The sequence below is a fragment of the Choristoneura fumiferana genome, chromosome 14, assembly GCF_025370935.1.
Source record: "Choristoneura fumiferana chromosome 14, NRCan_CFum_1, whole genome shotgun sequence".
In the NCBI taxonomy this organism is placed as follows: Eukaryota; Metazoa; Arthropoda; class Insecta; order Lepidoptera; family Tortricidae; genus Choristoneura; species Choristoneura fumiferana.
The window spans coordinates 4,709,242-4,735,764 of record NC_133485.1 but is presented as its reverse complement, the minus strand read 5'-3'; the positions used below and the strand labels follow the sequence as shown (position 1 = coordinate 4,735,764).

At 37.7% G+C, this 26,523-nt stretch overlaps 2 protein-coding genes and 1 pseudogene across 2 annotated transcripts in view; 1 reads left to right on the top strand and 2 right to left on the bottom strand.

Annotated features, from left to right (window-relative positions):
* LOC141434803 (atrial natriuretic peptide receptor 1-like) overlaps positions 1-2,191 on the bottom strand; it is a gene marked incomplete in the record, with an annotated part of 57,639 nt that extends 55,448 nt beyond the window's left edge. Inside the window, 1 exon segment of the mRNA XM_074097245.1 lies at positions 1,838-2,191. Within this exon segment, the coding sequence (XP_073953346.1) occupies positions 1,838-2,037 (200 nt within the window).
* A 4,372-nt stretch (positions 2,192-6,563) lies between these two features.
* LOC141434817 (GTP-binding protein Rit2-like) lies at positions 6,564-17,398 on the bottom strand. Its single transcript, XM_074097261.1, has 6 exons — positions 16,998-17,398; positions 16,461-16,534; positions 15,804-15,998; positions 15,038-15,178; positions 13,662-13,784; positions 6,564-13,033 (listed from the first exon to the last, which is right to left on the bottom strand). The coding sequence occupies exons 1-5, from the start codon at positions 17,134-17,136 to the stop codon at positions 13,668-13,670; spliced, it is 666 nt and encodes a 221-aa protein (XP_073953362.1). The 5' UTR covers positions 17,137-17,398; the 3' UTR covers positions 6,564-13,033; positions 13,662-13,667.
* Positions 17,399-17,706: 308 nt separating this feature from the next.
* LOC141434815 (WD repeat-containing protein 91-like) lies at positions 17,707-19,798 on the top strand (annotated as a pseudogene).
* The last annotated feature ends 6,725 nt before the right edge of the window (positions 19,799-26,523 follow it).

The window sequence follows — 26,523 nt, the reverse complement described above, 5'->3', positions numbered from 1 at the left end:
TTATATCCGCCGCCCTATGTAACTTTCTAAAATAATATTTTTTTGAAATCTGCCGCCCCTAGGCCGCGGCCTATACGGCCTATTTATAAATCCAGGACTGCTATTGTCTACCCTGCATTTCGTTACTGTGTGAAAAAATTATAGTATATTTTGCTGTTAAGTATTTTTTCTTTCGATCTGTATGGTATTTGTTCGATTTCTGTCTTAGGTAAATGAATGGGAAAAATCAAAAATCATGAAAATAATATTAATATTAAAAAAATATATATCTCCTTTGAGTTAAATTCATTGACTTTATTATTTATTCATATTCAAAATACCACGCACAAGACTTATCACGCTAACACACACGAGTAATATTTACCTACCTGCCACTGTAATGCCACTGCAATGCCACTGTAATGTTGCCGAAACGTCGAGGTAAATATTACTCGTGTGTGTTAGCGTGATAAGTCTTGTGCGTGGTATTTTGACTAGGAGTGAAAATCACGAAAGGTTAAGTAATTATTTTATTATTTAGGTATTACTTTCCTTTCAGGGCCCATTTGTTTTCTGCTTCCAAAATAACAACACGTTATTTTTTATTTTCGATAGCGCATGTCAGTAATACGAGTCATGAAAATGTTGCTCGTGTTGCAGGTGTTTAAAAAAAATTAAACTGTTTATTATAAATCAGAATAACATTACAAAAATTCTATGGGCGGTGGTGATCTCTTACCATCGAGAGACCCACTTGCTCGTTTGCCATCCAGTCGAATAAAAAAAAAACAAAAAAACTTTTCAACTTTGACCGGATGGCTACCTGACTGGAACCTGACTACGAAGCTTGAGGTCCAGGGTTCGATTCCCGGCCGGGGCAGATATTTGTATGAATAATACGAATGTTGGTTGTCGGGTCATGGATGTTTAATATGTATTTAAGTATGTATTTATTTATATAAGTATGTTTATCCGTTGCCAAGTATCCATAGTACAAGCTTTGCTTAGTTTGGGACTAGGTCAATTGGTGTCAAGTGTCCCATGATAAAAAAAAGCTTTGACGAAAGCTACCAATAACTTTTGCAATTTTCTGCAGGATGACACCTGTTGAAAATCGGAGCTACCAGCTACCTACAGTGTGTTTACCGCATAATATCGTCGGCTCGTAGACCGTAGCGCGTAGCGCGTAGCCATAATCCGTAGCGATTCGGCGTAGCGCGTAGCAACAAGCAACTCATCACGGCGTGCAGTTTCGGAGTATAAGCTCCGAAAAACTTAGTACATAATAGTAATGAAATAGACTTAAAAGCTCGTAAGCCCAATTGCAAGTACAGTCAAGAAAAAATACAGCCAGCTAAAAAAGTTTGTATAAAATGATTTTTTTAACAGAAAGTTATTAATTATCGTATCTTTTGATAGCGTTGACTTAGAAGTTTGGTTCTTTCACTGTTCCAAGGGATAGCAGACTTGAGTATTTGATATTAATTTGAGCTTGATACCTTCAGACGTTCCTGAGAAAAAAGATCATGACAGACGGATGGACGGAGAACAAAACCTCACTTTTTAACAACTGAGGTACGGAACCCTGAAAATGAGCTAGTATAGTTCAGCAGCTTTTTGATTGGTTGAGGAAGACCTACCTAGTCGACAACGCGCCCTTAATTCTACTTATGTTATGGGTGTTCATGTGTGACGGCGATCGCGTTCCATCAAGTAACCCGGTTGCATTTTCATATACCTATTATCTTTTAAAATTATTTTTCGGGAGTCCATTAGTAGATAGTGGACTAAGGTCCTATTTACAACCAAGTATTTGCTCGTTTCCAACCCTATTTCAAAAAAAGTTTCAAAAACCAACCTGCCCTGAACCTTCTGCAGCTCCACGTTGTGGTGGGCCAGAAACTTTTCGTTAACTTTTTCGAAAGCCAAGTCTACAGCTGGCCCACAGCGCTCCAGGTCGAATGGAGAGTCCAGGCGAGACGCCATCAAGACCCCAACCTTATACACTGTACGCGGAGCCAGCGAAAGAACTGGCGTTAAGAGCAATAGGAACCACATCTTCAGAGCAATATTAAGGAATATTAAAGCAAAGTTTTATAACAACTTGGTATAAATCACTAGTATCTCAACGTTCAAGTTAAAATGTCTCGATGAACTTCACAACTCGCACTTGAGAGTTCGCGCCAATCATGTTTGAGAGGACGTGCGGGCGTCGTCGGTGCCAGGAGTGAACTAAACCGTTACTGAACAGGGTTGCCAACCGTAGAACTTGTTTCCACGCACAAGACAGCTAAAAATCTTTTCAAGCCAAGTATCTTTCCTGGGCGCAACCCACGACAAAACATGCGAATTTCCTCAACGAGCAAAAAACTGCGCTGACATAGAAATGTTAATAAAAACCGGCCAACTGAATGGTTTCGTACCTAAAAAACATTAGACATAGCTACATTAGCAAAAAAACGGGAAAATAATCAAGTTTGTTGTATGGGAGCCCCTTAAATATTTATCTTATTTTAATTTAACTATTCATTTTTAAAGTGATTATACAAGTAAAACTCTACTTCTCTAATTGAAAACATCTATTTAAAGTGTAAAACGATACCTAAAATTTCCTGTATCAAAGTCTCACAGGTACGAGTAGGGTTTGTCAAAATTGTACGAGCGAGTAGACCACAAATTGCGGGATTATTCGAGGAACTTCATACGGTTGGCAACCCTTATGCTAAATGGGGTGGGGGTGGGGGGAAGCAACAAGTTGTGATTCCTTCCGTTAACCGATGAGATACCACGGCTTATTCATGGACTTTCTTAAATCGATTTTAACCGGTGAACATCCGATTAGATAGGACAGATAAGGTAAACGTCCGAGAGCTCGACGAGTTAATGCCCAATAGACGACACCCTGCTGTCATCTCTATTGCTAATGACATAAGATTAAAGATGCCAACTATTGGGACAGTGACGAGCACTCGTACGTTTACCTTAGGTCGTCTTAATAAAAATTTAACAATTGAACTCTTATCTTTGGAGTAATCACCACTTATCCTTTTCTTCTGCCAGTCTTTTAACTTATTAGATACCTCGAGGTAAATTTTGCCCGTGATTTCGTCTGCCGAGAATTCGTTTATCGCTATCTCGCGAGTACTATGCAATTTTCCGAGATAAAAACTATTCTATGGCCTTTCCAGGGTCTCAAATACCTAAATCGGTTCAGCGGTTTAAGCGTATAGATGTAACAAGCAGTGCAGACAGACGGACAGAGTTACTTTCGCATATAATAACATTTACTTCGGTAGTTAACCATACATAAATATGGGTTGAGCAATACGGTGGTAGTTGTCTACGTCCATAAGTGCTTCTTAAGGTTAGGGTGTAGCAAAGGGTGACCAGTAGATTAGGTTAGGTTTATTACGCCAAAAAAAATATAAGTGCTTATATGTATACAAACTTTTTTATTTGTGTCTGTTAACACCTGATTACCTTGGTCTTAGACGAAGATTTTACTTTATGCACTAGAGCATAAAAACTCACTTTATGTCGCCTAGATCCAGCATAAACACGAACTTCACGAGCATGAGAAGTGAAAAATATATTTTATCTTTGATGTTGAAAACGACTCTAGAAAAAGTACCATTGTGACACGAAAATCATCCTTAGGTAGGTATGTAGGTACGGTACACTACTCTGCCACACGGCAAAAACTAAGTACATGCTACCTTTTAACAACCGATGTTAAATTTCTAATTTTTTGAACTCCATGGAAGACGTTATTATAAGGTGGGGTTTTAAAATTCAAACCTCCTCTTTAGACTCTAGCTCTAGCTCCTCCCATATAATTTGATAACACAATCTAATACGGCATACGGCAGAACCCAAAAGTATAATCATTAAAAAGTGAAATAAGCGAATGAATAAAATTATTTCTTTATATTCTTAAAACATTTGTAGTATCTAAGTGTTTAATAAACCTTCGAATAGTGACTGCTACCAAGGCCGTGGCTTATTTGCTCTTCTGTGCAGCATTATGTCTAGAGAACAATTCATGAAAAACATACCTCAATGAAACCGTAAAGTCCGTAAAGCCGCAATAGTCCGCACCGCCACTTCACTAGCTAGTTTTTAGGCGTATAAAGTTTGTTATTATTTACACACAAAACTATTTACAATGTCTACAATCACAATTAATATTTATTTTACAAAACCGAGCACAACCGCAATAATATATATCCGCCGAGAGTTTTTTTGAAGTCTGGCTGACTGCCGCCTTTTTTCACAATCGAAGGCGCGCGGCAAAGGACTTGCGCCAATCAGCCACCGATAGCAAAGAGGATGCAAATCAAAAAATTGTTCGCCATCCATAATACTTGCACACTAAGTCTTATATTTATAATGCAAGTACAGAGTGGATTTGCGCTCTCAGTGAATCTGACGGCGGGGAGTGGTTAATAATTTGCTTAAAAGGGCTTAAAAAGTAATTTTGGTCTCATTGTTAGGCGAACAAAGGAATTTAGCAGATAATCTAGAAAAGGGTCAGATCACCTGACTGAAACAGATTAAGGCAGATTGTGGCATCGGTCTAAAAAAAGGGGTTGCATGTTTGTTTCTTAAGTCACGTTAACGTGGCTCAAAATGGGAGAAGGGGGTTAAAAAAGCACGAAATATCACAAGTACCCCGTTGAGATATTTCGTGTTTCGTGGGGTGCAGTAAGATAACGTCTATTTTTTGCTGAATATAAGATTTCTAAACCGAAAACATAACCATGGCACTTCGTCGCCGTCGCCGCCCGCCGATTAAGGTAGGTATATTCTAAAACAAATAAAAACCGGCCAAGAGCGTTTCAGACACGCCCGAAATAGGGTTCCGTAGCCATTACGAAAAAAATTAAGTCATATTTTTCTAAGGATTTCGTATTTTGTACGGAATATTCCAAGTTTAGGTATATTTTATACCTTAGGCTGCTATATAGGGGCTGTTTCACCATCCATTGATTAGTGTTAACTGGCGGTCTCTATTTGTTTTGTTCGAATAGACGGAGACGGCATCACATTTAACCGTCGGTTAACGCTAATCAATGGATGGTGAAACAGCCCCTTACTGTTAAACTACTAATAATTCTCAAGAAAACTTAACCGTTATAGTTTTCCTTGTAAGTTTGATATACTTACTACCATCCTGATTTTTTTTTAATTTTCCACCCACCGGTTAAGTTTTATAAATAAATAAATATCACGGGACACTTGACACCAATTGACCTAGTCCAAACTTGGCAAAGCTTGCACTATCAAGGACTATTATATGTATTACTATAAACAAATATAATAAACATACTTAAATAAATATTAAACATCCAAGACCCGAGAACAAACAATCGTATTATTCATAAAACAATCTGTCCCGGCCGGGGATCGAACCCGGAACCTCAAGCTTCGTTGTTAAGTTCTCTAACCACTTGGCCATCCGGTAGTCGGTAATCGGAGAGTCGCCGGTTGCCTAGCATCGACACGGCACACCACAGGAGACCAGCACGGGCAACAAGCGACTTAGTTTCCAGTTACCTAGTTACACTGAACACTTTTTGATTGGCGATCGGCATGTGTTAATTAAAAGATCCAACTGAACCAGGCGCGGTTCACTCAGCCATTTTATTTTCCGCTACAAGTAGATGTCTGGGGCCCCCTAAAGTGTGCTATTCCACTACACGTGCCGCGTGCGATTGAATACCAGTTATGCGATGGACAGAAACGCACGATTCTTATGCCTAAACGTCACTTTTGTACGGCTGTGAGGCTTCTGTACTTTACTTATTCTGTGACTGGACACAAAATGACGTCTGCGTAGGCAAATTGATAATCTGACGTAATTTAACAAAAAGGATCCAAAGCACTATCATGTTATTCTTTAACTTCGCTTTTGTTACTACTGAAACTAGATCTAAAATCAAAAAGTGAATTGTTGACGGTTTGATCTTTTCTGATAAAACTACGTCCAATGAATATTGTTGATTCAATAAATAAGACTTAATTCAAAACATGACATTTATTCAACAAAATCTACACACTGTTTACAATTTTCGCATAAAATATATTACCTTTACTAATTTGAAAAGATAAATATTGGTGTTATAAATTATTAGGTACAAGTAACAAATTATATAGACAGTTAGATAAATATTTTACCGAACACAACTTTCTCATGAGAACAATTAAATACAATACACAATGTAATATCTATCAAATTTTGTAAGTACACAAGACGTATGCTGACCGCCACTACTCCAAGTCTTTGATATTAATATCATTATAATTCAGATAGACGAACATTTTAGGAACTTAACTAAAAAACACAACAGTTTTATAAGATGCTAAAGAATGTCAAGACCAAATAAATTTTAAATACGAACCAGTTTCACCCCTCTCTGTTAAGTTGTAGTTATTTTACGTGGCCGATATCTTAGCTTACGTAAACAAAATAAACATATGCGGCGTCGTAGACATTTATCACATTACTTGATCGGTAATATTCTCTTAAAAATAGCATAAAAGAAATACAAATCGAAGCTCAGAGCACTGCCAGCCACCATGTCATTAATATCCGCCTTTTAAAACATTAAAAAAACACTACACCGGTCAAATCACCTACGTCACCTAATATCATGATACCTACACTATGGAATATCATTTTAAAACTTTAAAAAACATGTTTTAAGCGTTAATATTAAATACTATGATCTGACTACGGGCCCTTTGGCCAGCTAATGTGCGTTAAACCTCCAACGGAAATCTAAGGGAGCTTAAACTTGCTTGGCTGAAGGGATGACGTCGCGATCTTCTAAATGTACTCTAGAAAGCTGCTGATGCTAATGTTACGACTATAGTATTTTGCTGACTTTGTTTAGTCAACTGAAAATGCCCATTGGAATAAGATGGCGGGCGGCCAAATTTTCACAAAATGTGGTAAAGTCAAGTTAAAATAAAATATAATGTTTTGATGTCGGCTTATAGTTCTCATTTTGGCTTTCAACAGAATATACAGCGTGAAACCAAAGGGTTTATACTAAGTACTAAAAATAGAGAGATAATAAAATGTAACCAAGTGCCGAATGCTATCGCCACGAGCAAATCATGCGATACAATTGGCATTGGTCTCAAAAAAACGATGTTTATTTTTATATATTTTTTTCATAACATAGGCGAATTTAAAATTTATTTTGGTTTTAGTTGCGTTTTAAATTTTTACCCTATTTAAAAAGTTACCGGAATTATAGCTAACCATAGTTGCCATGGCGATTTAAAAAAACGTAGTGTCTTCTGTCATCTGGCAGTGTTAGAATGAGGCAGATTAGTTATATAACGTTTATTTACAATGATAGTCAAAGATCAAACGTTATTTTGCAAATATACACACGATCAATTAGTATTTTATTACAAAATGATTTGATTGTTATAAAATGATTTAATAAACCTATTCCTCGAAATGGTTTTGGAATTAGACCACATTGTAAAAAGTGATCAATGCCAATCATCGAACTTGTTACTAAGTTATAGAATATAGTGTCAATCAAATAAAATCAGAGACCTATAAAATAGCGAAATACAGCCCTTTCTAACTAATTTTTACTAAGGTGAGTTAGAACAAATAAAATAACTCGTTTTTTTGAAATATAACTTGTGTGACGCATGTGACGATGCGCTATGATTCATATTGTCATACCAACTGACGACACAGGTGTAACCCTTTGACGTCGTACGCCGCACATTAGCATAACATGGATCGCAACCCCATCCCCTCCTCCTCCAAAGTCTACAACATACGATACACATTTAGATTCAACTAACACACCAATGAAACAAACTTATTGTCAACCTTACTCACTGGACATAACGTACAATTAGAATGGTCAATCAAATTAAATGCAAATATATTAGGATCTCTGTACACAATTATTTCACTAGTGAACCGCCACGTTTAGACATCGAGTTACACAAAATAATGACTAGAATTAGAACCTATTAGGTGATACGTTACTTCGAACTAATGCTCTACAAAACACTACATTAAATTGGAGAAAAACACCATTTCTTCAATTTTTGCCAGGACAATAGTCACAAAGAAAAAATCGCAAACCGTGCCGTCAAGGATATACTTCTCCAACTTAATGTTCCTCGTCTAAGACGAAACTAAACGCTCCTTGTACTATAATAGTACATTACATCGTTAGAATGACAATATTATAAATTGCGTTACGACCCTTGGGGGATAAGTAGGCATCACACACCGTCGGCGCGGCAAAGCTCAGGTTACTTATGAATAATTAATATAAATGCCGTGTCACGTCAAAACTAGCGTCAGATTGTATCGCGGACACCTCCGTGCATGGTTTGAATTACCAAGTTAAAAGTATGTATCTGACATCTATTTAATGATTCGCACAAAAGCAAAGTCAAAGGAAGCTACAGGTGACATTTACTCTGGTGAAATCTGTATACACATCGGTTATTTACTAATTACATTACATTCAACGCAAAAATTTAATAGCAGCAGCGAAAAGTAGCAGGCTTAGCGCGAAAGATACTTTTGATTAAGTTTTTTAATTTTTAAGTTTCAGCACAAACCGTCAGCAGTGTTGCCATTCCACAATGATATACATCACAGTAATACGCTAACAGGCTTAAATGACTGTAGAATCTGTACGTTGTCAGAAAAGATATTAATAGATACTTCAGGAGTTTCAAGTCAATTATGACAAAATATTAAAATTGGATTTACGCTAAGAGCTGTAAAGGTGGCTGCACTGATCTCTTAGAGCTCGATTGACTTTTAATAAAAAGTAATTGAATAGTGACGTTAGGAGCCAGTTTCTGACGTAACACGGCTGGAGGTACCCTAGTTTGACACTGCCATTAAACTAGAAATATTTATTGATCGTCGTTTGTCATTATTATTCAATAGTTTCTTTTTTTTATTTATATAAGCCATAAGTAGGTGCATAGGTACAAGCTGTGGATCATTTGCGTCTACCTCTTTGTTTAAATTAAATAAAAATATCATTTGAAATTATTCACCTTTAAATATATTAACATCACAAATCATTTAATAAATGCTTTGTCGTCAAAATATATGATTAGGATAAGTTGTGTTAAAACACGAACAATAATGACAACTCGTACTGAAGTGTACATTTGGATATTTTTCATTGTAAATAGACGTCATTCGAAACAAACGAAAAAGTTTTTTTTTGGGATTTTAGAACAATTTTACATAAAATTTACCGTTAAATGATATCATTAGCAACATTATGTTCTCAAGGTTAGCTAGGTATGAGTGTCCAACACAAGTAGGGTAGTCAGATGGTATCCAAAAAGAAGACATGTCCTTCCTTTCCACACTTTGTCTTCCCCTCCTCCCTTAGCCACTATAAGTCTTTTCGTGCGCTGTAAGTGGCCAAAGGTCACACAGTGGGGCAAAAAGAGGAGCAGACTGGTTGTGCAGTCACTCAAATCTTGATTCTTGCTCAATACGACTTCAAAAACATTGTCATGTGAAGATGTTCATAATTATTCGTTAAATAAACTAAGAATCGTCGTTGCTGTCGCCGGTGTCGTAGTCGTCTCGTGATCATGGCGCATGCAACTGTGGCGACATTTCGAGCTTCTTCTAAAATCAAGGTACGCGGAACAAAACCCGAATTTGAATTATTAAATTAGTAATGACCGCGATAATCTAAAACATTGTGTTATAAACCAAGAACTTCTTGCGAAAATTGGTACCTCAGCTAAACATGATTAAAATCAAAGTAAATTATATTTATATACTCGTATAATCGTAAATGTCCTCCTTTTTAGATGTATCTGCCCTCCTTTATGAAATTATCATCTGGCAATCCTAACCACACGTAGCTGACCATCCAAAGCCAGTAGATAGTTGCCAGTAGCAAGCAAGCCAGTAGGTGTAGGTAGTTGGGTTGTATATTTTAAAATCTTCGTCAATTTCGAATGCCGCCCAACACGTAATAAAGGTACACTATAACATTACAGACTAGAATTTGTGCGTCTCGACCTAAATATTACTCCACACACACCACAACACTAATTTAGGTACTCAATTACATACATCAAACAAGGTTCTAAATTTATCATATAATTATATTATATTGTTTATATCATATACTTATTGCTGTTTCTGTCACACAGATTACAATGAAGAGCTCGATAGATCTTACTTATGCTAACGACTGGCATTTATGAAGCAACAACTTAAATTCTGATTGAAATAAACATGAACCAATCTGTAACTCTCTTTGGTCTGTCTTAATATATACTGCAACAGAAGAGCGATTATCAAAAAAAAAAGTCTAGTTGACACCACGTTAAATTCAAAATATGAAAACTATGTTGACGAAATTTTATTATAAATACCTATACATATAAATGCCAGCCTCACTTGTACTTTAAGGTCACCAAGTTATCAAAATATAGTCGATAATTTGTAATAGTTAGCATATCTTTTTTACCACGAATAAGGAAGTAATTTTCCTACGAACAATTTTTTTTCTCGAATATAAATAATTCTTTAAGATATTTTACATCAGAGCTGCTGACATACGCTTTTCACATTTACAAAACATCGACTAGAACAGAATCTACAGAATATTATTTTAGGTATTTCCAATGGATATACACAAACTAACACGGGAGACTCTAGAGTAAAACTGTCAATCCTGTCAAACCTCAACTGTAAAATGTCATTGACTAATAAACATGAGTCACGCCGTTTAGTCAGCATATGTTTTTAAGATACCCAAAAATAAAGAATAGAGCACAATATAAACATCAAATTATGGCCTGTGATTACAAACTAACATTATTTTGGTATCCATTCCTATAAGGTCCCCCTATACACGATAAACCACACTTTAAACGCCTACACTATACTATGTAAGCTATAACATTAAAACTCTAAATTAATAAACAATTATCAACAAAAGGTACTTTTAAAATATCTAAATATATTTATTGCTCTGACGGGTTTCATTTTGCGGAAGACATGTGCTTCGAAGCCTATGTTTGAGAACTACACTATCATAGACATCGACGGTCAAAAACGGTGAAGATAGTGCGGTGCCTTTGGAATATTCCGATTGTCTATGGTCTAATTTCTAATCTATGGATTAAGCGCGATCAACGTTTAAATATCTTTCAAATTATTAACATATCATTACAATTACCATCCTGGATTCTAGTCTTATGGCTAAACAAGACTTCTATGGAATTACATACAAAAAATCATTAATTCATTAAACTTTTCATTAACATTACTCTTTTCTGCATATGTTTCCGTCAATCTCTATATTAGTATAACGATTTTTTCATCGCGTCTTTAGGTTAGAATGTGTCCTAACAAAATACTAAAGGCATTGGTCGAAAACTATGTTTCAACGTGTCTGGGGACGTGGTATAAGGCCTGGGGTTTCGTAAATCACTTTGTCTTAACCTAAAATTAATTAAATGTAACATTTAAACATAATTTTGATAGTATAGTAACTTCATAATATAATATTATGATGGTAAGTTTTATAAGGACATTAAAAAAAATAACACTTTGTCATTGATGCAATGAGTTAGGAGATAATTAAAACTAGTCAAGAAGAGATCTTCTCACTAGATCCATGTTTCATCACATCATAAAGAGCATAACACAAAACCGGAGTATAGCTAGACAGGTTCTTTTTGCACATAATATTGTCAACATTTTAACCAACCATTGGTCCTCAAAGGAAACAGTTATATCTAATTAAATTTCAATTAGTATAAAATAAAAAAGTTATTACGATTATAAGCGCTAAAAAGTTGCACAAAAATAGGCCCTGTTTATTTTAGTAACATTTTAGAAATTGGTTACAATAAGTATTATTTAACATGTCAACAACCAAGGTAAAGCGAAGCAAAATTTTATATTATCATCACATCCCTTGGTCTTTAAAATGTTAATTTATTTTAAGAGGTAGAAGTTTAATCGATAAAAATAACCATTTGGCATAAAGGAGTTGTAAAAGTTATTAGAAAATTTTTTTTTTTCGGATTAAGACTCCAATTTTCGCTTAAAAGTTAGTTACCATAGAAATTAATATTTTAGGTTGCTTTAATGGAAATATAAACTAAATGGCTCAAGTCATCACTATGATTGACAGGTGGGAACTTCAATTAAATACTTATTTGAAGGTCGATTGGAAGGTACTGAAGTTGGTATAAAATATATTTCACAAGGCAAGCACTCATGACGTCTTTACATAGAAATAGAAAATGCAAGTACGTTAGACCAGGGGTCGGCAACGCGCGGCCCGAGACCTATCTCCTTGCGGCCCGTGACTATTTTGTAATACCACGTATAGTACCTACCTACAATAGGTAACTAGGTAGATATCTATTAGGTACAAAATTATCTTACGACTGTGGCCCGCCTTTATCTATTTTTTTCACTATTTCTCCAAAAGGTTCCCGACCCCTTAATTGACGAGGCCCTTAATTGTCGTATTAAGTATCATCGATCATCGCCCCCCCCCCCCCCCTACACAACAGGGTGCCCTACACTACATTTATAAAATAAAAATGTAGTTTCACTTGTCATGCTCGTAAAGTTCGTATTTATGCTAAATCTAGGCGACATAAAATGACTTTTTATGCTCAAGTGCATAAAATAAAATCTCCGTCTAAGACCAATGCAATCAGGTGTAAACAGCCACAAAAACAAAGAGGTTCCTACATTTTTTTTTATAATTTTTAATTTATATAAAACCAAAAATCAGCCAAATCAATCAACATAGATCAATAAAATTAAAAATTTATAATTATTCAGTAATGCATGAACAATAAAAGATAGTACGTGAACAATTAACTGTCTCCCCTGTTGCTATTTCATTTTCTCGACATCGAAGTGAAAAGCAGTGTAAAAATCGAGCATTAAATCCATTTTCCCCTCGACGTGTCTATCTACCCTCGCCGTACCGGCTCGCTCTGCTCTTGTTGTACAGTCTACTACTATACCGGGTGGTGTGGCCTGTAATACGAGCAAAACATTTAGTTCAGAGACTTATAAAAATAATAATGGAGTCTTTGAATTTTCCTTTTTTCATACAAATTAAATACTGCTATCAATGTACGCCATCCTAGAACCCAACTGACGTCGCCTGTCACGCTACAAGCATCAAGCATTTTGCTTTACATTGCTTCTTTAAATAAACTTTAAAGTGTAATACAAATTAAAACACTAAGTCGCTCAATTAATGTTGTTCAGTTTGAGGAATTAGATCTATGTTTTAATTATTAGCTCACATTACAAGCCACACCCGTATGTGTTCTGTCTTTCAGATAATCTGGTCAGTCAAATGTTTTGACACATTTACGTGCACTAATTGCCCAAATGACCAAATAGCTTTTTGGATAGGCTCAGAATCACGCAACGGGCTATGGAGAGACTGTGCTCAACGGTGGACGTTTTCCAGCTGTGCAAGAATGGATTGGCAGAATATATTAAACTCTGATGTAGTGTCCGACTTAGAAGAAAGAGAATATTAAAATTCTAATGTTTTCCTTAACCAGCCAACGGGTGCACTTGCATTATCTATTTCTACAGTATTGAACAATACTTAGTAGCCGCCATTAAGGTAGGTTACGCGTTAGCTTACGGTAGGTTAGGGCGAGCTGTGGTGCCGTCGGCGGCGCCGGAACACGAGCGCGAAGATGCTGCGCAAGCGTCGCCAGCGCCGGCGCCCGCCGCCCGTCGATATCGACGTGCCCATTAGCGACGCCTGCCGACAAATTAACACTTAATACGTTATGGCTTGTTACTATGTCTCTTGGGTGTACTTTGACCAAAAATAGAACGAGATCTGATGATGGATGCAGGCAAACATCCCCTGTTCCACCTATCCCTACTGCTGTATCCCCCCTGATAGAGATATGTGGAATATTTTTCCTTTCTTCTCCACTGGTAGGGATATCATTCCATGTATTTCTACTAAAATCCACGGCGGTAGGGACATGTGGAATTTTTTCCAACCATCCATACTAAGTGCCCGCCTGGTAGGGACTTGTGGATTTTTTTTCAACCATCCATACCAACTGACCGTTTGTTAGGGACTTGTGGGTTTTTTTCCAACCATCCATACTAAGTGCCTGCCTGGTAGGGACTTGTGGTTTTTTTTCCAACTATCTATACTAACTGCTCGTGTGGTAGGGACTTGTGGATTTTTTTCCAACCATCCATATTAGCTGACCTTTTTGTTTCTGTTATTTTATAAAAAAATACGTTCTGAGAATCACCTGGAAGTCGGTTTGGATGGTTGGAAAAAAATCTACAAGTCACTACAAAACGGCCATCTAGTATGGTTGGTTGGAAAAAAGTCCACAAGTCCCTACCAAACGGTCAGCAAGTATGGATGGTTGGAAAAAAATCCAAAAGTCCCTACCAGTACCACACAGTCAGCTAGTAGGAATGGTTGGAAAAAATTCCACATGTCCCTACCGGTGGGAGCTGGGAGGGATAATTGGACATATTCTTTCCATCTATCCCTACCGGTACCAAATAAAGGAAAAATATTCCACGTACCTCTATCATGGGGGATATAGCGGTAGGGATAGGTGGAACAGGGGGCAAACATAGGTTTTAGTGTCTTGGTATTCTTTGTCCATAGCTTCTAGACTAGACAATATGTATGGCATGTGTTTTTTAAACTGAAATAAATATTATTGACTAGAAAAATCGGTTAGATATAAATATTAGGTATATCGTCGATAATTCAGTCAAATAATTTTATGGCAAAACACACAATTTCTGCAACGCTAGTTATCGGCAAAACAATTTTATACTCATTAAATTTCTGCGTAGACATAATTTGGAGCTTGAAAAATATGACCAAATAATATTAGGACTAACGAAATGCTGCGTAATCAAACTATGCGAATTATATTCTGTGATAATAGTTTATGCGCAAAGCCTAATATGGCTATATGTATAGATTATGCCACAAAGAATTATTACTTATAACATTATGATCGCTACCTGTCTCTGCCGCTCTAGGCGCCGTATCTCGCGCACGAGCGCGTGGAACGCGTCGTCCACGAAGTGCCGCAGCGCCGCCGACGTCTCGAAGAACGGACAGCCCAGCTGCGTGGCCAGCGCCGCGCCCTCTTCCGTCGTCACCTGATAACAGAACAGTTTTTCACATAAAACTGACCCGTGATTGACCCCTATTTAACCTGATGAAAAGTGCAAAGGCGGCCGGATTAACCAGGAAATACAATTATCAAAACCTCTTTGACGTTAAATGATCAACAGCTCTTTTCAAGTTCAATCAAATCAACTGACAGAATGGGTCGAAAAAAAGTAATAATAGATACTTATTGTCATTGAGAGAAACTTATTTTTTCTATTTTTTATTTGATGCTTAGGTACACCTGTTTGACTATGCCAGGCTAATTGAAAGACTCGATGGCCACTTTCATCAAACACTTCTCCTGCAATGTCCAGATTATCTGGCTGCAAAGGAGTGCTTGATGAACCTGTATAATCGTACTGCATCTTCTGATACCGGACAACTCAAAATAATATTCACTGCACCATTGAACAGGTCCAAATCACTCAAATACCTCTCACTATCCTTAGTCAATACACACTCCACCAAAAAATGTACTAATTCCTCAATCCTATTACAATACATGCACATTGGGGATTGAACAACTTTCATCCCTTGGATAATGGTAGATAGCGTGGCCAAGCCTGTGGTAGGCTCCGTGCAGACTTTGCTGCTGGCTTAATCTATGCTGACCTGGCGACAGCGCTGCGCGAGATCCAGCTTGTTCCCGACCAGCACGAGCGGCAGGCGCTCCAGCGGGCGCGCGGCGGCCAGCAGGCGCGGGTACTCCGCCGCGGCGCGGAACGACCGCCGGTCCGTCACCGAGTAACACAGCACGAAGCCCTCGCCACACCGCATGTACTGCTCGCGCATGGCTGTGAACTCCACCTGGAAATTACGGCATGATTAGCTTGCTGTTTATAGAACAACATATCGAATGTAACAACCAAAAAAAAGTCTCATCACAATCTTTTAAACCAAAATAAAACTAGTTATAACAACCAACCGTGTTTAACAACCAAATTTTGCTGTCCCTTTGATGTCATTATAAATGGATTTGATACTAGTTGATAGATTGTTCCAATACACAGACTTACTTTACTTAATTAATATTTTAACTTTGAATAGCTCTTCTTTATATGTATTTCAGACAGAGGAGGGTAAAGAATAAAAATAGTGGTTCAGAATAAAAATGATAAACAAATTAATCGTAAAAACAACTGCCACACAAACTGTAACCATAACATAGTATACATTCTCCTAAATTGCAAGATTGATATGTACCAAAATTGAATATTTTAAAAGTAAATCTGAAAATGCCATGCCAATATTGAAAATTCAGAAACATACCTGGCCTGCAGTATCCAGAATGTCCAACAATGCTGGTTCTCCGTCAATAACAGCTTGCTGCTGATATGAGTCCTCTGAAACACAAACATTAACTAATTAATAATTTTAATTAAATTAAACATAAACCTTTGTTTACAAGCAACAGTTGTATTTTGTTGGGTGACAAGCAAAAGTCACTAACTGCAAAAAAAAATATTAGTGGAATATTAACCTTACAGTGCTATGCATAAGTTTGATTATCCCTTTTGACTTTAGGTGGTAATTAGTGACTTTTGGTTGTCACCCGACGATTTATACATATACATGCCAACTACATAAATAAAACAGTATATTAAATTACTGTTTCCCAAATATTTTAAATAAAACTAGTTCATTTTACTACATTTTCCAATTGATACAGAACATTATTATGCATGAATCTCTTATTAAACTACTATTACTGGTAAGCATTATCAACAAGCAACAGCAAGCTCAATAAAGTGATAAATTATAACCGTTACCGTTAGCTTAGCTCAGAATCATGAACAACAGTGGTACCTATAGTAGGGTCATGGTAATCGAGGAAGCTGTGACTGACGAACTGCAGCGTAACCGCGGACTTGCCGACGCCGCCGTCGCCCAGTACCACGATCTTGTAGACGCGCAGGCCGCGCGACGTGCCCGAGGCCTCCCCCATGTCCCCGCATGCCTGGCCCTGGCTCCCTGTGCCTGTCCCTGCCCGCTTCGGACCTCGCCCGCCCGCCTCGCCGTCGCGGTCACCGTCACTCTCCGAAACACCGCGCCATCGTCCCACGCCGCACAAACCCAATATCACCACCGTGATTGTTTCTTAACTAACAATGATGATTCACATTTATTTAATACACATTGTGTTCATAATAAATTATTGCAATAAAAATCGACAGCTGATTATTGTGCACGATTGACATTTCGTTCGATTCGATGGTATTTATTTAATTGTTTGTGTATGTTGGTAAGTTAAAACTGCGTTCTCTGTTCTCTTGAGATTAAAAATTAAAAAAAAATAGAAAACGAAACTTCAGCGAGAAGTGATATTAATCGAATTGTGTTTTAGTTGTTGCATAGTCCAGTTAAAAGTTTTTACAATGTGTAACAATTTCAAAACAATTTAATTTACATTAATGTACTACATAGTAAAGGTTAAAAGGTTAAAAGGCAGTCGACCAACAAGAACAGTATGTGAACCAAGTGTAAGAGTAATTTTTTTTTAGTAGTCTGTGGACAGGGATGGCAACTTACAGAAAGAAAACGTCATTGCTTGCTTTCTATTATTCGTAGTTTGAAAACAAAATATTAATATTATTAATTACTATCATAAAATTTGAACAAAATGGCTCACGTACAGTTTGTTGATGAATTAGTAAGAGAGTACTTGCTGTATAGAGGATTCACAACAACTGTAAAAGCGTTCGACACCGATTTGAAAGCTGATAAAGACAAAGGTTTTAGGGTAGATAAAATTGTAGATCAAATACTGCATTACATAAATGTTTCTGATCTTAACGGCTTCAAGGAGTACTGGTCGCATCTCGACAGCTTAGTATTTTCAAAACTAGAGATTCATGTTCAGCCAGGTAAGGTTTCTTCTTTGTATTGAATGCTCTGTGGGTCACTACTCAATAAACATTGTTGCTGTGGAAATGTAATGCACATATCGTAGAAATGGCATGAATTCTACTGTTACAGCTGTAAAAAAGTTGGAGTACAGCTTATACAAGCTGTACTTAATTACGGCCGCACAAGGAACAGGCGGAGTGAAGAATGAGAGGGTCACAGAGTTCTTTGCCAAGATGCTTCCAGAATTACAAGGGCAGAATGAATGGAGGGATTGGGTTTAGTGAGTGCCTTCATACAATCTGTTTTGAAATCATATTCAGGTTATGTTTCCTGATATTGCATGTTCCTAAAAATCTTGTGACCATTAGCATTTGCAAGGCGCAAATAAATTCATATAAAATAAAATAAATGGAGTGTTTTATTGAATATGATTCTTGCTGAAAAGTCGCATCATCAAACTCTTCTCTATTTCCAGTGCTTCCTTATATCCAAAAGCCTGAAGAGAACCCAACATTCAGCCTATTCTTCACCCGAGCATGGCAAGACTCCGTGCTGGTATCACTGCAAATTTACTGGCCACTGTGTTCCAGTGCATGCCACAGCCAACCCTGACCAGTTATGAGAGTGACGCATCCATGGTCAAAGGCTGCAGGATGAGCTTGCTGCGCTGAGAGGGAAGGTTATAAAATAATAAGAAATAAAAAACTAGTTTTGGGATTTCACATACTTTTTTAAAGTAGCTGTTTTAGTACTGAAACATATTAAATGCTAATGAGGTTTTGAGTCAATCCACTGCATCGAAATCAAGCCTTACAGAGCGGACAGATTTGTTGCTTTGTATAGATTTCTATGGTACTGTGTGCACTGGATCGGAATATCTGCACCATAGAAATCTATACATGGCAACAAATCCGTACTGTGCATGCATACACTCTGATTCTGATGCAGTGGATGCGCAGCATTGAAGACAATATTGGCTACAAAATACAAAATCTGTTCATGCAGGTCAGTATAATACAGTTGTTGTTGAACTTTTTTTGACCAAAGACCATTTTGGTTTCAGCTATAAGAACCACTGCAAGAAAACTTGCTTTCGTGTAAAACAAAAACATATTGAAATCGGTCCATCCATTTGAGGCCTATAATGCGTAGACAGACATTGGTGTCAAACTTATAACACCCCTCTTTTTGCGTCAGGGTTTAAAAATATCTATGTATGTATTTAAACTTTATTATACAAAAGAAAAGAAACAAAATACAAAAATCAAAATATAAAATAAACTGTAACTATCAATTATCTCCCTGTAATTGTAATAAACCACTAATACAGCGTTTCTTAACCTCTGGTCGCGACCCACATTTGGGTCGCAGGGATTCTCTGATAAAAGCCTTGCAAAAAATTTCTTTGATGTTAATTTTTGCAGTGTTTTAGGGTTGTGGACTACAATTTATATTTACACTTTGGGTCGCCAGCCCAAAAGGTTAAGAACCGCTGCACTGATATATCCAATTTTTATTAAAAACTTTACAGACCCAACAACAACCCATAGAGCGGTCATCACCCAGCGGCCATCAGTCCCGACTTGCACAGTACTCAGCGCCTCAGTGGCCCCTGCCCCTTGTTGATGACTTCTGTGCTGTACCTTCAGAACACCTGGACAGCGGAATCCGTGAGGCTAAGGGTTAAGAGGCTCATACGCCAGATGGGAGGTAGCCCCATCATGGGAAAAAAACCTGGACGATCACAAAGTCAAAATTAATAGTCAAAAGTCAAAATGTATATTACATTTTATGATTTATACATCATCACATTGTAATCTCTGATGTTTCTTATACATCAGAGAGTATGTGTAGATAAAGTGAAAAAAGTTTTTACACAGGCCAAGTAAAAATCAATCTTATGTCAATGCCACAAAGACATGGAAAAACTTTTTTCACTTTACTATACCTATGACAAAATTTAAACATCTGATGGTGATTATCCACTTTTCTCTTCTTGTCCAGTCAAGTGCAAAAGTCAAAGTCAAAATATCTTTATTCAATTTAGGCTATAACAAGCACTTATGAATGTCAAAAAAAACTACCACCTTAGTGTTAAGCACAGTTGAATATGATGTTAAGTGCATAAAGTCGTGTATCCTCCTGGCCTGAGTCCTCGCGTACTTTAAAGGACCAATTAACACTATAAGAAACACTTTATAAAGTACAAATTGTTAATTGAATAAAGAATTCTAAGAATTTAGAAATAATATCCAAAATAACAAAGCAGGGCAACCATGTTAAGCACTAAATTTGTTTAAAAATTTCAGGAATTAGGAGGGTATACATGTTTTTGTACTTTGACCATATCAATATTTTTGCACTTACTGTACCTACCATGCAGTTAATTTCCTGATTACAGTATAAATATTGTATGGCAGGTACAAGTTGAAACTTTTTAAACAGGGCTATTTTTTTTTTTATTGTAAGTAATTAAATCTGTTAATATTGTCTGTTTTATCGATAAGTTAGAATATCAATCTAATCTAATTCTCGGGTCAAAAATGTTTTGTGATCCAACGCCTTCGAAATAGCTTTTGTGTATATTCATAATCATAGTCATAATAGACATTTTTTTGTGTATATTCGGTAGGTCTGAGAATAGGATGTAAACTATTTTTCATACTTCTACGCGGAAGGAGTCGCGGGCCATAGCTAGTAATTCAATTAGTTGGAACTTTTTAAACAGGGCTAATTTTATTGTAAGTAATTAAATCTGTTAATATTGTTTGTTTTATAGATAAGTTAGAAAATCAATTGTAAATATATAATTATCTATTGAGTTTATTCTAGTTTTATTTGGAGTCAGACTTTGAATTTACAGAATTGGTGCCAATTCGGACGTGATTTATTCCAAGTCTAAAGGAGTATGGAGAGAATGAGGGCTATCGTTTCGTCTCACTAGATGCGCAGTGTGCGTAGGTTTTAAGTATGGCTTTCAAAATCGTTTTACGGGACGTTGAAAACAATAGTTTAGATTTATCATATTAAATACACCTTAAACCGTAGCATAAAATATCGACATACACAGTGTGCAAAGCCAGTTTTCTTCGGAAAAAAGGAAGACAAAGGTTCCGAAAGACAAAACTGTCTCAAAACACAGATCTGCCCCGAACGCATATTTGCCATATTAATTTCAGATATTGCAAAATATTCACAAAATAATTCTAATTATAAATAAACCCGCGTAGCTCATCCAAAAACTATGAGATTTGACATTTCGGTGACCTCACGCTACACTAGCGCCTCTAGCGGCGAATTCATTCCGATGCCCTCAATTGGGAGCAGAAGAATCGTTCCATATTATTTATACTATTTTACGCATGGCCGTAACTCCCTTCACCTGTCTAAGCACTTAAAAAAAAACACGTTTCACTCACATTTCAATCTTGTCGTTCAAACTTGGTTCAAACAAATTGAATTTAAATAATGACGATTCGCGCTGTCATCGTTCATCCACCATTACCTCTCATATTTCGTTTTTTAGATTTTTTTTTTGTTTTTTACCGTACAACGGCAAAAACTACTAGACACTGGCAAAATTGTCCTCCGATGGACAGAGCCATATTTTTTTTAAAGAAACAACAACAACAAATAATGACGAGGCGATGTGGTCTCCGACTTTAGCCTGGCCGAACGCACAAAATAATAAAAAAAACAACTTTTCCTTCAAATTCCTGTCAAAAGTAACTGAAATAAAGCAAATTCTAATTTTCGTTTATTTTTACTAGCTTTCTTACTTCATTTAAAATTACTACGAAAAGATGTCTCACGTATTCGGAGCCGATGTCATGCAGAAGGCGAAGCGTCGCCAACGCAAATGGTGCCAGGAAAATTTGCTGACAGTGTTGGAACAAGCTAAAGACCGGCAGGCCCGCGATATAGAAGTGTCTATCGAGCTGGCGAAGGAACTTTTAGCGGTAAATAAACACCTAGAATTCGTCGTCACATTTTTTCACCCTGTACAGTCGAGTTCGTATCGTATACCAGAGTAAAAATTAAATCAAAAAAATACCTGAACACGCTTCTATGCGTTAAAATAGAGTATCTATATGTTGTGTGGTAATGTTCACATATTTTTGATAATATTTTTGCTGTTAATATAAGAACAACTGTACATCCATTTAGTTATAACCTAACCACCAAAAAGTTGGCAAACCCCCGACTTTGTCACTTCAAAGTTCAATATCTCAAAAACGGCTGAACCGATTTTGATAAAACGTGTCTTAAGAACCATCGCTAGAAAACCTGCTTTTCAACAAAAAAAACGCATTCAAATCGGTCCACCCGTTTAAGAGCTACGGTGCCACAGACAGACAGACATGGACACATAGCAGTCAAACTTATAGCTCTTTTTGCGTCGGGGGTTAAAAATGAATGTTATTTAATGAAAACGTGTAGTTATGCGCCGGTATTAGTTTCGTCGGGTAGTCACGCGAGCCCGCAGTGCGCGTGTTGTAGCAGCCGACGAATCGCGTCGCTCCGGGAAGAATGGCTACGAATTAGCCCGAAAAATGACGAGTTAAACTCGAATTAAGACGTGACCGGTTACGGTTCTATTTCATTAAAAATTGGTGAGTCTCACGGTAGTTGTTTCATGTTTAAAACTGTATTTTTGTAAAAGAAAGACGGATAAGTTATTTTTAAGTAATTTCGGTCCCTGAATTTACTAAAAGTTTTACAGCTCCATGTTAACACTAATTCCAGATATACGCGGAGAAGTTGCCGAAACCCGTGGAGGTGCCGGCGCACACCCCAGAGCCGTTCGTGGACGACAGCATGATGCGACACATGGACCCCGCCGTACGCGCCATCCTGCATGACAGCACGGAAAAGGGGGCGGCGGAGCGGTACCTGAGGGAGAGGAACAAGAAATCGCCGGACGAGAAGTTAGTAGTAATTAAGGCTCTATTTTCACCAGAAATGTGCGAGGATGTATTGCGAGAAATGTGTATTTCATAATCCAAATAGAATGGCCTCGTTTACCTCGCCTCGGATAAAGTGTATTTTAGAATACTTTTCGTACGTGCAAAATATCTGACACGTCCTACCGTACCGGCCTTAGAAATAGTCGTATCAAATATTTATGTATTATCTAATGAGATTTGGTATGCAGGGGTTTTCGAGGATGACAAATCGATCTAACTTGCTCTTATCTCTGGGAAAACGCTTATAGATTTTTTGGCCGAGCAAAGCTCGGTCGCCTAGGTACTACTATTTAATACGAGAGTGAAAGGGACGGTACGATACGAACTTTGAATTTTGGAGTAGGCCCTCTGGTAACTGACTGGCTAACGCCATCTAGTGAGCAAATATCGAAACTCGATTGCGCCATCGAAGTTTATCAACTAATACGCATATATATAACTTCTGACGCTCTGCCTTCGGGCTTCGATCCATCTGCCTGGATTGGAGAGAAATCTCTGTATTGTAGCCACTCCCCTCATAATGATATAAAATTTAGCACGGGTACCTTGTACAAATTACAATACTGCTGTTGTCCACGACGACTCCGTCCGCGTAGGATTCATTGAGCGCTATCCCGCGAGAACTATGCAATTTTCCGAGTTAAAAACTACCCTATATCCTTCCCCGGGACTCAAACTATCTGTATACAGAATTTCATCTAAATCGGCTCAGCTATTTAGACGTGAAGAGGTAACAAACAAACAAACATACTTACAAACTTTAGCATTATAATATTAGTGAGAAGGATAAAGGAAGAGCACTATGTATTTTTTACGAACACAGTAAAATCTTGATTTCCGTAAGGTAACTTGAGTCCCTTCCCTACGTAATGGATAGGTTAGGTACGGTCAATGAACAAATAATAGCACAAGTACCTTCCTACATACAGAAGTTGCACTTCCTTACAATAACGACATTCAAGCACGAAATTGATTGCCTCCATTGTCCAGTCGATCGTGGCATGGCAAAAACGCATTTTTGCGACAATATAATTCTTATAATGTTTTTGACGACCAGATGGCCTAGTGGTTAGAGAACCTGACTACGAAGCTTGAGGTCCCGGGTTCGATTCCCGTATCGGGGCAGATATTTGCATGAAAAATACGATTTGTGTCTGGGTCTGGTGTTTTAATATGTGTTTAAGTATGTATCTATCTATATAATTATTTATCCGTTGCTTAGTACCCATACACAAGCTTTGCTAAGCTTACTTTGGGACTAGGTCAATTGTGGAATTGTCCCGTGATATTTATTTATCATGAGAAGTACTGAGAAATTCCTAGATCCACAGGACAATAAACAGGGTTAAGTATGTAGATCATGAGAATAGAGTTGGCCACCTCTGTTCTAGATACTGGTACAGGGTGGTGACGAGTTGGATTACGGCTGGCAGCAGAAGGCATCGCGCGTGCGCGCCCGCGACTTTAACTTCGGCCGCTGCGCCTACTACGAGATACCTTCTACCGAAGAACAATCCCCGCCGGACCCGCCGCACGTGTCGCAGGCTAGCGTGGGGATTCTCCGTCTGCACTCAGTACTCCTGCTACTTTGGCTAAGGTCAGTATGAGGCTCGAGCAGTGTTGGCATTAAGCCTCAGGCTTTTACTTTAAAAAAAAAACAAGTCTGGTCAGTAACGTCAATGTCTTTTATGGCGCGAACGAAGCTCTTACAATACTAACCAACTTGGGTATCTGAGAATCAACCGAGCAATACCATACTTTGTGAGAACGCGTAAAGTGTGAGCTCGCGGTGGAAACCGTGTTTTACTTAAAATGTCTGGCGGTGTCACGCAGCTTTGATGGTATTAAGATTTCCGATGCTTCTAGATACTTATCTGGCTGGAATTGCTGCTGGCAGAATATTCGGGAGCGTCAATCAACTACGGCCCTGCACTCTGCTACACTCTTCTACACAAGAGCAATCCAGCGCCGGACCCGCCGCACGTGTCACACACAGGCTAGGGGAGATCTCCGTCTGCACTCAGCACTCCTGCTAAATACTTGGCACGTTCAGTATGAGCTCGAGCACTACTGGCATAACGCCTGTCAGGCTTTTACTTTAAAAAAAGACGTGTCACTTCGTCATGTCAATTTATGGCGCGAAACTAAATCGTATTTCTCACAGAACGAAATTCAAATGGCAAGCAGCAGAGCGAGTGACAGGAAAAAACAAAAATCGGGCATGTGCGAGTTCGCGGTGGAAACCGTGCTTTAAACTAAAATGTCTGGCGGTGTCCGCGCGGCTTTAATGATATTAAGATCCCGATGCTTCTAGATACTTCTGTCTGGAACTCCAGCTGGCAGAATATGGGAAGTGCCAACAGCAGCCACTGCCTGTTGCGAGACACCAACCGGAAGAAATCCCCTATGCTGGACCCGTCGCACGACGCAAGCTAGCGTCGGAGTTTCTGCCTGCACTCAGTACCGCTCTACTTTAGTTAGGGTGACGGTGAGTATGAGACGCGTGGCGTGGGTATCATTTTACCAGGAAAGTATCCAACTAGCACTGCACAATTACAGTCACAACTAATATGAGGATAGAATGACACGCGAGGCTATGACTAAGAAGTTTAGAAGCCATATATTTTATTCAGACTTGTCTATATAAATAAAATAATTGCTCAAAAAATAGGTTATTTGAGATTGTGATTACGAAAGGATCACGTTTTACTGCGTTTATGCCGTAATTTAATAACCAATATGCAAGAGAGGTGAAAAAGTGGCGCAACGGTTGTGTAAAAATACACACGATAATATATAATATAATAGTTCTGTGATTGAACCATTAAGGAAGTGGCAGATAGAATAGTGCCTCTCTAAGCTACACTAAGGACTTGGCCACACTTCGGCCTGGGTGGGACGTCTGCAGACGATGCAGGGTTTAAAGAATAAGGAAACTTTATTTATAGCAAAAAACATATATTTTATATTTTTATTATTTACAATATTTCAACTTTTATTTACATATTAACAACAGAAAATGTACCCCCATTATTTAGGCCACATCTCACTGTCATAAAGGGAATTATTACAAAATAAAAATGTGTACAATTATTAGAATCGTTTATAATCTATTTATTTACAATAATCTAATCGTTGCCCGCTGTAGAAGCGCTATAATGATGGATGAGGTCAATGGTAAGTTGTTTCAATGGATGGCTCCGGCGTCGTGCTGCGAATCAATTCACAATTATATGTTGTACATATTATTCTTAGCTAAATATGCTACGCTACGCACAACGCTGGCGGCCCATGCACCCATTGAAACGCAGACTAAACGAATGCTAATGCTACATAACTAAAAATAATCAACCATCATATCGTCAACAACATTCGCTCACTCTAACAAATTACCAAATAATAAAAATATTAATAAATATGAGACATTTTGTTCATTCTCAAGTTCATTGACACATTATGTACAATAATTATCAGTCCTTAGAATTTCGCGTTACAACACATCAGCGCTTATTTTTCTA

Bases quoted from the DNA above. Each gene is read 5' to 3' on its own strand.
- LOC141434817 (XM_074097261.1), bottom strand. From the start codon at position 17,136: ATGGGGGAGGCCTCGGGCACGTCGCGCGGCCTGCGCGTCTACAAGATC. The intron at 16,535-16,997 runs GTACCACTGTTG...TTTGTGTTTCAG, and splicing joins TTACCATGACCCTACTATAG to AGGACTCATATCAGCAGCAA. The intron at 15,999-16,460 runs GTATGTTTCTGA...CGTAATTTCCAG, and splicing joins TTCTGGATACTGCAGGCCAG to GTGGAGTTCACAGCCATGCG.